The 12,782-nt window shown below is 43.3% G+C and overlaps 1 protein-coding gene across 5 annotated transcripts in view; it reads left to right on the forward strand.

Annotated features, from left to right (window-relative positions):
• The window catches only part of myo6a (myosin VIa), a 350,780-nt gene that overhangs the window by 227,005 nt on the left and 110,993 nt on the right, over nt 1-12,782 (forward strand). For all 5 annotated transcript variants that reach the window (XR_015077588.1, XM_085982051.1, XM_085982054.1 and 2 more), the window contains 2 exons: nt 2,074-2,254; nt 3,815-3,959. Coding sequence is in view for 4 of the 5 variants with exons in the window: in XM_085982051.1 (XP_085838177.1) it covers nt 2,074-2,254; nt 3,815-3,959 (326 nt within the window). In the remaining variant the exon portion in view is untranslated. The remainder of the gene's footprint in view (nt 1-2,073; nt 2,255-3,814; nt 3,960-12,782) is intronic.

Below are 12,782 nucleotides of genomic sequence, written 5' to 3' on the forward strand. Positions count from 1 at the left end.
ACCCCCTGTGCTGCCCTACCCTGAGGCGTGCACAACTCGCTAAACGTGTTATCCACGAGCCTTTCAGCATCGCGCATGCTCCAAAATTCATCCACCCGCAGCTCGAGCGCCGCAATGCGGTCTACAAGTAGCTGCAGCTGGATGCATTTCCTGCACACATGGTCATCAGGGACACTGGCAGCATCCCTGACTTCCCACATAGAGCAGGAGGAGCAGAGCACGGGTCTGAACTCTCCTGCCATGACTTACCCCTTTAATTTCTTTAAAAATTTATTCAATACCCCAGTTACAGGTATGCTCTAGGGCGCTTTATTTACCAACTATCCCCACTACACCACAGAAATTTAACACCACAGAATTCAAGCTTGTATTGAAAAAAGAGAAATACTCACCAACCAATCACCTACCTGCTCCCTGGTGACGTCACACACTGATTACTTTTTACCTCTCTCCCCGCTGCTGAGTTGGTAGGCCTCGCCTCTCTCCGGTTTTTATACCGGTCTCACCACACTGCTCCCGACTGGTCTCGGGCCTCGCTGGTCGCCGGGTTTTCTCCCGAGCTCCTCCTCGCTGCTCCCGCTGGTCCCGACTTGTCTCGGGCCTCGCCTCTCTCCGGTGCTGCCTGATAAAGAGAAATGCAGGAAGATAGATGCAGTTGTGATATTTCATCTGGAATACTTTTGTTATTTCATTACCGAGAAATAAACCTACATTTGTGTTGCACTCCTTGTACATAAATATGTCTCGAGGGGGGATGCGAGGCTTGAGGAGCCTGTTGTTGCAGAAGTGAAAGAAAGCAGTCTCGATAACAGATTGATCCTGAGGAAAGGAAGCTCAACTCGGGATTGAACAGAATGTTAAGGTTTGGAACTTGGTTCGAGATGGTAGCTGGGCAAGATGATGCAATCAGGGCTGATGGGAGCTGAAGGGAATTGGCGATGTTAAGCTGAAGCAACACTGGGCTCATCTAGGTCTTGGTGATGGACAGGCAACGTCCAATGACTACTTTGCTATCGATGAGGGAAGCAGAGAGTGGGGGTGGGGGAGAGTCATGAAGCCTGATTTCATGCATTTGTGATGTTTTGAAGGGGACAGAAGATAGAACTCTGGATTCTCTGGAGGTGACTGTGCAAACACAGGAGAAATCATTGGTGCAGATGTCGTGTCTTATGGAGTCAAATCAAAGGGCAGCAGTGTCATTGAGGTGGACAGCAGCAGAGCGACATTGGGAGGAGATGCAGTGATCAGTGGTGTCAAAGACAGTAGCGTGTTCAAGGAAGATAAATGATCATTTGTTGACTTTGATCAGTTCATGTGAAACATCTTCAAGTGTAATGAGCAAAGCTGAGCCATGTTTTATTATAAGGAAACATATTTTAATATCTTGCACTTCAATTTATTTTTGTGACCTCTTGCCATCTTGCTCTGTTTTTACTATCTGTCATGAGGTTTGGGTCATCTCGCAAACACAGCTGCCACTGCCACTCCCTCTGCTCTCATGGAGATGAGCTCTTAAACCAACTGTATACTTGATGTCCAGGTTACTTGCAGCATTTACAGATCCAATGATAGATGAACAAAGGCAGCTTAGTAGAAAATTCTTTCACGCCTTGTAGAAAGGTCAAGGAGTGAATGGGAAAGGTGTTCTGGATTGCCTCACAGGATTGTACAATCAAACCTGCCTTGTCAAAAAGACCTGAAACTGGACTGTGCTCTGGTGCGATGGGCTGAAGTACAGGAAGGGGAATTGGTAGCATGTGGAAATAATTTTTTGAAGGGACAGGCATCCAAAGTAGGATTGCCCATGGTACATGGAAGATAACATTGAAGAATGAGGGATACCACAACTCGTGGTCTGCGAATCTAGCTTTTTAAAAACACAGTCGGTTCAGGCACGTATCTCTCTTCATTCGTGGTGTGTGCATGAGAAATTGACGGGCTAGATTTGCATGTATATTATAGTTTTAGCTTTTACCTTTTCTACTGACCATGCATGATTCTTTTTTCTAGCACGACCTTGATACTGTTTGACATCAGCTGATATGTTGGGTTCTTTTCATTGTCTCCTTCCAGTGCCTTAAAGAAGGCTCTTTGAAGGATCCGTTGCTGGATGACCATGGCGATTTTAACCGCATGTGTGTAGCTATGAAGAAAATAGGGCTAGGCGACACGGAGAAGTTGGATTTGTTCCGTGTAGTTGCGGGTGTTCTACACCTTGGAAATGTTGACTTTGAAGAAGCTGGAAGCACCTCAGGTATAGAAACTGGTTATCTCTTCAGTATGGATGCAATGCATGCTGTTGGTATTCTGAAATCCAGTGCTCTGGAGTCTGTTGGGTACATTATTTAATTAGTTACAAGTTGTCACAGTCGGGCAGTAAATTGCTCAGACAGGAGGATGCATGTCTGGGCCCAGTAGTTTGTTGAAAAGCAAACCACTGAACGACGAGCTTTGCAACCCATGGTCCTGTTAGCCTGGCTTGAAGAGGCTGTTTGTATAAAGCACACCTGCCATTATTTGCATCAATATTAATTTTGTTTCAGGTTTTAATTTAAAATTATTACTCGATTTTCTTGGGGGTGGGGGGCTGGCGTTTCAATAACCTAACCGTTTCAGATCCCCCACCGGCCGCTCTTCATCTTAAAATCTCCGAAAGACAGCATCAGCCACCCAAAGGTAGATGCTGACTGCAGAAACACGGAGTTTGGAATGCTGATCTATTGGCATTTAGGGTGGACTAGCCAGAAGTGCAGGTTTCACATTAGGAGGTCGCGGGCCCTTTGAAAAACCCCTTGCAGGCCTCAGTTTAAAAATCACTGGTGTACGGAGGGAAGCAACCTATAACTTGCATTTATATAGAGGATTGGGACAAGTGGAAGGCTACAATGCAAATCGGTGAAGGACAAATAGCAAAGAACTGAATAGTGATATAGGAGCTAGTATTAGAGAATTGATAAGTTTGAACTGCCAGGTATCAATCACTAATAGGTGTAGCACCTGTTGGGAATGGACAACTGTTACTGTTCCCCTGTGTCCTGTATCCCACACATAGCTATAGCAACAGTAATTAATTCACAGTGATTTATTTCATAGTTTGGATTAATCCCTTGACTGAATGGCAGCACTGTCGCCTCTCCGTCAGGAGGTTGTGGGTTCGAGCCCCACTGCAGAGACTTGAACATATAATCTAGGGTGATACTACAGTGCTGTACTGAGGGAGTTTTGACTGAGACGTTAAACAGAGGCCCTATCCACCTGCTCAGCTCGGCATTAAAGATCCCATGGCACTATTCGAAGGAGAGCTGGGGAGCTCTCTGTGTTCGGGCTAATATTTATCCTTCAACTAACAACATGAAAAACTGATTATCTGGTCACATTACAACACTGAGTACACTTGAAAGGTACTTGATTGGCTGTGAAGCAATATGTCCTGGGGCACAAGATGCTATATAAATGCAAATCCGTTCTTTCTTTCTTCAAGCAATCTACAATATGCTGTGAGTAAGTTATCATACTCAGCCTGCAACACACCAGCTTCACCTAATGTGCTCTATAGTGCAAATTCAAGAAATGTTTCTTGGGTGTTGCTCCATTCACTCTAACCACTGTATAATTCCATTATGGTATTTAATTGCTTGACTTGTATGATTGTACTGACTAGTTTATTTTTGCAGTTTTCAGATAAAATAATTTAAACTGCTGTCATGCGAGTTTATTACCATTAATATCAACGGGTAATGTGTGTGTGTGCCATTCGTATTCTGTTTTTGTCAATCTCTGAGCAGTCTCAATAATCTATATTATCAACTGTTAGGTGGCTGTGTCCTGAAGAACAAGTTGAGCCAGTCGCTGGACCACTGTGCTGAACTGCTGGGGCTGGATGGCGATGACCTGTGTGTTAGTTTGACCACTAGAGTAATGCTGACGACTGCTGGAGGTGTCAAAGGCACAGTTATCAAGTAGGCAAACTCCTCTGTACTACATAATCGGGTATATGCGGTGACTTTGAGGATGTTTTGGGATTATTATAATGACGCTGATATTGTGCATCTGTGAGTACTTTTCAGATTTCAGCCCAATCTTTCTCCTCTAAAGTAACCAGATGTTCCATCTGTTTCTTGGTACCACAGACAGTACCACCCGATGACATTTGAATTGCAAGTTATTTATCGATAACTTTAACTGGTTATTTTACAGTTGACTTTCCTGACTTTTTTCCAATTTAAGGATTTAAAACTGTTTAACATATTTGATAACAATACAAATCATTAACAATGACTGGAGCTCTTTCTGTTTTCAGTGGGTTTACAACTTCACCTTGGAGCAGGGTGGGCTTCTTAAAGGCCCTTAGTGTTGAGCTGTTAGCAGTTACTGAAATATTAGGAGAACAACAGAGCATGTTTATGACACAAGTTGTATTCTGTTTAATGGGTGGGCATTGAGCTGTCAGAAATTCATGAATGCAATTTGGAAAAAATGCCATGCAGTTCTCTTTTACTGCCACAAGATATCTGTGTTGCACTTTCTGAAGGCATAACAAAAACCCGGAAAAAGCTGAAGCCCACTCAGTGATTTTGTTGAACAGTAGTCGTCTGTGGTGGGACTTTATTATAATACCCAGACCTAATTACAGTTCTAGATACAAGTCCCATCTCTTTCAAAGCAATCTGTTTGTTGCATTGTGTTTAAGTGCCGCTCGTAAATGTTCACACAGCACTAACATGCTGAAGTTAACTGACTTCTAAGTCATAATCCAAAGTAAAATAGCTTTGAAATTAATATCTTAACTTCTCATTGTGCACACAAAGTATATCACGTCCTTTATGACTGAGATGAAATATTCCCTGAATTAACTTTGCGATAGTTAGCAAAGTCCCCATTATTCTTCCAATACTTTGGGAATTCTGGAAAATGTATTTGAAACAAATGAATGTGGCATGAAATTTGGAGATTAAAAACAGAGAATACTGGGAATACTCAGCAGGGGCAGCATCTGTGGTGAGAGAAACAGAGTTAACGTTTCAGGTCGAAGACCCTTCGTCAGAACTTTTGTATGAAATTTGGAGAGGTTGGGTCTTGCCGTTTGTTGCTAGGCACACTGGCCCGATTACAGCACCCTGTTGGTCATTTTAATGGAACAGCTGCAACACGTGAAATCTGCCAGCAGTTAGCACTAGTGTGAAGAACGGGATTGTGTGCATTTAATGCATCAGTCAGTTTCTAATAAATCAGCATGTAACCTGCGAGATGACGTAACTGTAGTGGGCTTGGGAGGAAAAAGTGACCTTTGCACCGATGGTTCCCAAAGCTCTCCACCACGGGTTTTTCTTGTGAAATGTCTGGGTCTGTTGTAGACTAATTGATAGAGATTGATTGCTCTGATTAGTCAACAACCCCATTATCGTCATATCGTGTGACTCCCAGGGTGGTAGAAGGCGAGCTAGACGGACCATGGTCTTTTCTTGGCCAGCAATTCCTATGTATGAGAAGAAGGTAGAAAGGAGGTAATACAGATTTGAAAGGACAAGATTTTCAGAATATTTTTACATTGTAAATTGTACAGTTTATGAAAGTTTTTTGTGAGTACTGCAAAGTTGTATCTTTGTAACTTTTGACACTTTTTATATTGATTATTTTTTTTAGAGTGTAATTGGATGTGTGCAGTCCCTTTATCCTAATCTCTAATTGCTGGTAGATTCTGAGGATTATTTGTACTCATTTGTGTAGCCTGTCAGCAGGAAAGGAAGAGTCTTTGTGTTCTGTTTATAAATAGAGCTACACTAGATCTTAGTCACTTGTTGTTCCTGCAATATGTTATGAAGAAATAATAGAGTTGGCAGCTCTGTGCTTAAGAACTCATCATCACAGTCTATAAAATCATGGCCTGATTTTTTTAAATGGTTTTATAGATTATATAATTGATGATGGCGTTGCTAGAACATGAATTGAGATGTTCAGAATACACCTATAAATGTTTTATTGGCTCTACTTTGGAAATTGCTGCATAACATTGCGTTTTCCCTAATCATCAGAGCCCTCCAATTTCAAAGTTAGTTTAAAGGTTTAAAATTTGATTGAGTAAAAGAAGACTTGCACAATGCTAGCACACGTCTCCGTGTTTCTCACAGTGTGTCAGAGTATGCTGTTGGAAGAGGGTGATGAATGTGAGAGTGCACATCCCAGTGAGAGGATTTGGAAGGAAGTTTTTACGAGAACTCCCTAGAGACAGTGAAGTTAGGTGGCTTCTGATTAGTTGCTGGAAAATACAGGATTTTCTTTACTCACTGCGGGTAGATAAATAAATTCCTGCTTGTATTATGAGGGGGGTCAATTGGGGGGGGGAAATAGAGTAAACAACATTTTTTTTTCAGATTTCCTTCATATAAATGCCAGGTCTTTTACCAAATATTATGACACCATATTTACATATTCACATGGAAGCTTTTGTTAAACTATTGTAAGTCCAGCGTCTAACCTGTATTTGGCCTCAGTTGCCAATGTTTTTGGTCAGCTGGCTGTCATACAGGGAAGCTATCGCCATGCTTGAGTGTAAATACAAATTACTACATAGCTGGAGTCTCTGTTTGCCTGATGTAGATGCACACACTCTCCCTGTAGGGACATCAGTAGCCGACTAGTTTTGTCAATGTCACTGGTCCGGAGAGGCTACCACCAACGTACAAAGTAAAGTGGAAGCCTGTTTATTCCCACACGTAACACTTTTTAAATTCATTCACGGAATGTGGACATCGCCAGCAACACCAGCATTTATTGCCCATCCCTAATTGCCCTTGAGAAGGTGGTGGTGAGCCGCCTGCTTGAATATGCTGGAGTGGTTTGCTAGGCCATTTCAGAGGGCAGTTAAAAGTCAACCACGTTGCTGTGAGTCACGTATAGGCCAGACCGGGTAAGGACGGTAGATTTCCTTCCCTAAAGGACATTAGTGAACCAAGGACATTATGACAATCTGGTAGTTTCATGGTCACCATTACTAGCTTTTTATTCCAGGTTTTATTTAATTAAATTTAAATTCCCCAGCTGCCGTGGTGGGATTTGAACTCGCATCCGCAGATCATTAGTCCAGGCCTCTGGATTACTAGTCCAGTAACATAACCACTGTGCTACCATACCCCCCACATGGATATTTTTTTCCATTTAACATTTTCCCCCTACCCAGCCTTTTCAGCTGCTTGTACACTGGCCCATTGTTTATCTTGGATTGCAGGAGACCAGGGTCTGTGCGTGAAAAACGAGTCTAGCATCTGCCACTAGGATGAGAGCGCCGGCTGGAGCAGTGGAAACACGGGGAGCAGCCGTACAGGCACTGGATCCCACAATCCAAACTAAACAAGCACCAGTGTAAAAGTGTTGTATTCTTTGACAGCTCTTTGCATCATCATCTAATTTACTTGCTTATCACTTATATTTCAATTTTGTTGACTGCTGTGGTTTGAACAATAATTGACAATCGCATCCCTTTCTTACTGCAGTCAGAAATTAAACACTTTTATGAGGAGAGGTGCAGATTGCCACAATGTGGCCTATTTATCCAGTTCTGTTTTAGTGTGCTGCCGGGATGCAATTCCATCAATTGAGCCTTTTAAATCAATCAGATTTTAGAAATTTGTGTCAAATCAGCAAAGTTAAAAAGAACTGTGTGCTGAAAATCAAATAAAAACAGAAAATTCTGGAAATGTGTCGCAAGTTGATCATTGACTCTTTAGAACTTTATAGTACAGATGGAGGCCACTTAACCCATCAATCCTCTGCCAGCCCTCTGAAAGAGCTAACTAGAAGGTCCCATTTCCCTGCACTCTCCCCACACCCTTTAAAATTTTTCTTTTTCAAATATTTATCCACTTCCCTTTTAAAAGCTGATATGGATTCTGTTTCTGATCGGGCATTTCATGTCTTAACCTTTCCCTTTGTTCTTTTGGTGTTAATCTTTATGCCCTCTAGTTACCGACTCACTGACTAGTGGAAATAATTTTCCCCAATTTACCTTATCAAAACTAATAACTTCAAACATCTCTATTAGATCTTTTAACCTCTTTTCTGAAGAAAAGAGCCCAAGTTTTTTCAATCTCTCCTCATAACTAAAGCCTCTCATCTCTGGTATCACCTTGACATCCTTCCAAGTAGAGTATCCACAACTGGATACAATATTCTCACTGTCAGCCGAACCAATGATTTGTAGACTTTAGTACTATCTCTTTACTAGTAAACTCAATGCCTTTATTTATAAAATTTAGCATCCCTTAAGCCTTTTTTTCCCCCCACAGTTTTATGCAGATTTCTGTTTATGAACACCCACTTGTGTCTGCTCCTGTACTTTTTAAAGTTTTACTATTTATTTTTTCTCATTCTTCCTCCTAAAATGTGTAATTTCACCTGTCTCCACATTATATTTCATCTGTACATCCATAACAACATAAGAATTAGGAGCAGGAGTCGGCCATTTGGCCCCTCGCGCCTACTCCGTCATTCAATAAGATCATGGCTGACCTTCTACCTCATCTCCACTTTCCCGCACTATCCCCATATCCCTTGATTCCCTTAATATTCAAAAATCTATCGATCTCTGTCTTGAATATACTCACCGACTGAGCCTCCACAGCCCTCTGGGGTAGAGAATTCCAAAGATTCACCACCCTCTGAGCGAAGAAATTTCTCATCTTAGTCCTAAATGGCTGACCCCTTATTCTGAGACTGTGACCCCAGCTGCCCAATCTACTAACCTGTCTGTCCTCCTGAAGTAATTTACAGTCCTCTTAACAGTCAATCATGCTCCCTGTTTATGTGTTGTCTGCAAAGTTTGATATTGTGCCCCTTACACCTGAGCGCCGATCATGAATATGGGGAGAGAGAAGTAATGGCCCTAACATGATATCTGGGGGACGACACCATTTATACCTCTCCAGTCTGAAAAGAAACGCATTAACCACTATTTCCTGTCTTTCAGTCAACTTCCTATCCATGCTGCCGCATTCCCTTTAATTTTCTCAAAACTCCTTTTGAATTCATGTACACAACAACCACTGCATTTCTTTTATCAATACACTCCATTATTTCCTCAAAGACCTCTACTAAACTTGCGAGATGTGACTTTCCTTATACAAATCTGTGCTGGATGTTCTTAAAATATAAAGACGTAGGTTAATAATTTTAACTCATAATATGGCCTCTAGAAGCTTACATCGTTCTGTCGTTTGGCTGACTGGCCCAACTTTTTCCTTTCTCCTTTTTGAACAGCTATTTTAGTGGCAACCCTTCAGTCCTCTGGCACAACTTCACATCCAAGAATATTTGAAAGACTGAGGGTAGAGTCTCTGCTAATTTTCTTTGACTTCCTTCAGGATGCATGTCATAAGGTCTCAGTGCCTTATCCACATTGAGTTCCACCAGCTTTTTCCATGTTACTTCTTACCTGTAGTTATTCCTTCTCTACCCACTATCCCACTCTGCTGTGATAACTGAGGCCAAGTGTTCATTTATTATCTCTGCCATTCATGTGACCGCCATTAAATTTCCTGTCTTCTCTAATCAGCCCTTTTACTTTTTAATTAAGATATTTTACTATTTCCCTTTATTACTTTCCAATCTTTCTCCATACCCCTTTTAGCCTTTCTAATCTCTTATTGTCTACACTCTGCTTGATTTTTTTTTCAGTGGATCTGTCATAGTCATACAGCGTAGCAGGACGCCATTCAGCCCATTGTGCCTTTTCCGGCTCTCCAATTCGTCCCACTCCCCTGCTCTTTCCCCATTGCCTTGCAAATTTTTCCTTTTCAAATATGTATCAAATTCCCCTTTGAAAGTGACGATTGAATCTACTTCCACCACGCTTTCAAGCACTGCATTCCAGTGCAGTGCTCGCTCAGTACTGCATTAAAGTATCAGCCTAGATTATGTACTCAAGTCGCAGAAGTAGGGCTTGAACCCACAACCTTCTGACTCAGGCAAGAATGCTGCCACTGAGGCAAGGCTGACATCTACAAGGTTCATAATAGGTTAGCTGCTCGGCGGTGGTTCTTTTCCTAGAGGATAGTAGACCTCTCGTTCAAGCTGCTGCCTTGTGCTGTAAGTGTTTTTCCTGTCTGATGTTTTGGTATGTTTGTAAGCCGCTAGTTGCCTGGAATTGAGTGTACTGAGAACTGTTTGTTTTGGCCATCCATCCAGAAATGACCCAGTCCATGTCTTTTAGGTCCTGTGTCTGATATTGGTGAACTGGATGAATGGCCTTTCTTCAGTTGGATAGAAAGATGAATAACTTGCCATACACACTATTAAACCGACTGGAAAGTTCACTTAAATAGAAGCATAGTGTTACAGTGCAGAAACAAGCAATTTGTCCAACCAAGTCTGTGCCAGTGTTTTTCTCTACTTGGGCAGAAGGAGGCCATAAACTTATTTACAATTTTTAAATTCTCATCCTTGTTTGCATTCTCCTGCTCACTCCTCATCCTTCACTATCTCACCCAGTCTAATCCCACTCTCCTGCTCACTCCTCATCCTTCAATATCTCACCCAGTCTATTTCCATTCTCCTGCTCACTCCCCACACCCTTCAATATCTCACCCAGTCTAATCCCACTCTCCTGCTCACTCCCCATACCCTTCAATATCTCACCCAGTCTAATCCCACTCTCCTGCTCACTCCTCATATCCTTCACTATCTCACCCAGTCTAATCCCACTCTCCTGCTCACTCCCCATACCCTTCAATATCTCACCCAGTCTAATCCCACTCTCCTGCTCACTCCTCATATCCTTCACTATCTCACCCAGTCTAATCCCACTCTCCTCACTCCTCATATCCTTCACTATCTCACCCAGTCTAATCCCACTCTCCTGCTCACTCCCCATACCCTTCAATATCTCACCCAGTCTAATCCCACTCTCCTGCTCACTCCTCATCCTTCAATATCTCACCCAGTCTAATCCCACTCTCCTGCTCACTCCCCATACCCTTCAATATCTCACCCAGTCTAATCCCACTCTCCTGCTCACTCCTCATATCCTTCACTATCTCACCCAGTCTAATCCCACTCTCCTCACTCCTCATATCCTTCACTATCTCACCCAGTCTAATCCCACTCTCCTGCTCACTCCTCATCCTTCAATATCTCACCCAGTCTATTCCCATTCTCCTGCTCACTCCCCATACCCTTCAATATCTCACCCAGTCTAATCCCACTCTCCTGCTCACTCCTCATATCCTTCAATATCTCACCCAGTCTAATCCCAATCTCCTGCTCACTCCCCATACCCTTCAATATCTCACCCAGTCTAATCCCACTCTCCTGCTCACACCCCATACCCTTTAATATCTCACCCAGTCTAATCCCACTCTCCTGCTCACTCCTCATACCCTTCAATATCTCACCCAGTCTAATCCCACTCTCCTGCTCACTCCTCATCCTTCACTATCTCACCCAGTCTAATCCCACTCTCCTGCTCACTCCTCATACCCTTCAATATCTCACCCAGTCTAATCCCAATCTCCTGCTCACTCCCCATACCCTTCAATATCTCACCCAGTCTAATCCCACTCTCCTGCTCACTCCTCATACCCTTCAATATCTCACCCAGTCTAATCCCACTCTCCTGCTCACTCCCCATACCCTTCAATATCTCACCCAGTCTATTCCCACTCTCCTGCTCACTCCCCATACCCTTCAATATCTCACCCAGTCTATTCCCATTCTCCTGCTCACTCCTCATCCTTCAATATCTCACCCAGTCTAATCCCACTCTCCTGCTCACTCCCCATACCCTTCACTATCCCACCCAGTCTAATCCCACTCACTCCCCATACCCTTTAATATCCCACCCAGTCTAATCCCACTCTCCTGCTCACTCCCCATACCCTTTAATATCCCACCCAGTCTAATCCCACTCTCCTGCTCACTCCTCATCCTTCACTATCTCACCCAGTCGAATCCCACTCTCCTGCTCACTCCTCATATCCTTCAATATCTCACCCAGTCTAATCCCACTCTCCTGCTCACTCCCCATACCCTTTAATATCCCACCCAGTCTAATCCCACTCTCCTGCTCACTCCTCATCCTTCACTATCTCACCCAGTCGAATCCCACTCTCCTGCTCACTCCTCATACCCTTCAATATCCCACCCAGTCTAATCCCACTCTCCTGCTCACTTCCCATACCCTTTAATATCCCACCCAGTCTAATCCCAATCTCCTGCTCACTCCTCATCCTTCAATATCTCACCCAGTCTAATCCCACTCTCCTGCTCACTCCCCATACCCTTCAATATCTCACCCAGTCTAATCCCACTCTCCTGCTCACTCCCCATACCCTTCAATATCTCACCCAGTCTATTCCCACTCTCCTGCTCACTCCCCATACCCTTCAATATCTCACCTAGTCTAATCCCACTCTCCTGCTCACTCCTCATCCTTCAATATCTCACCCAGTCTAATCCCAATCTCCTGCTCACTCCCCATACCCTTCAATATCTCACCGTCTAATCCCACTCTCCTGCTCACTCCTCATCCTTCAATATCTCACCGTCGAATCCCACTCTCCTGCTCAATCCCCATACCCTTTAATATCTCACCCAGTCTGTTCCCATTCTCCTGCTCACTCCCCGTACCCTTCAATATCTCACCCAGTCTAATCCCACTCTCCTGCTCACTCCTCATCCTTCAATATCTCACCCAGTCTAATCCCACTCTCCTGCTCACTCCCCATACCCTTTAATATCTCACCCAGTCTAATCCCACTCTCCTGCTCACTTCCCATACCCTTTAACATCCC

The sequence above is a fragment of the Somniosus microcephalus genome, chromosome 3 (assembly GCF_052327205.1).
Source record: "Somniosus microcephalus isolate GS21.2 chromosome 3, FLI_Smic_1.0, whole genome shotgun sequence".
Taxonomy (NCBI): Eukaryota; Metazoa; Chordata; class Chondrichthyes; order Squaliformes; family Somniosidae; genus Somniosus; species Somniosus microcephalus.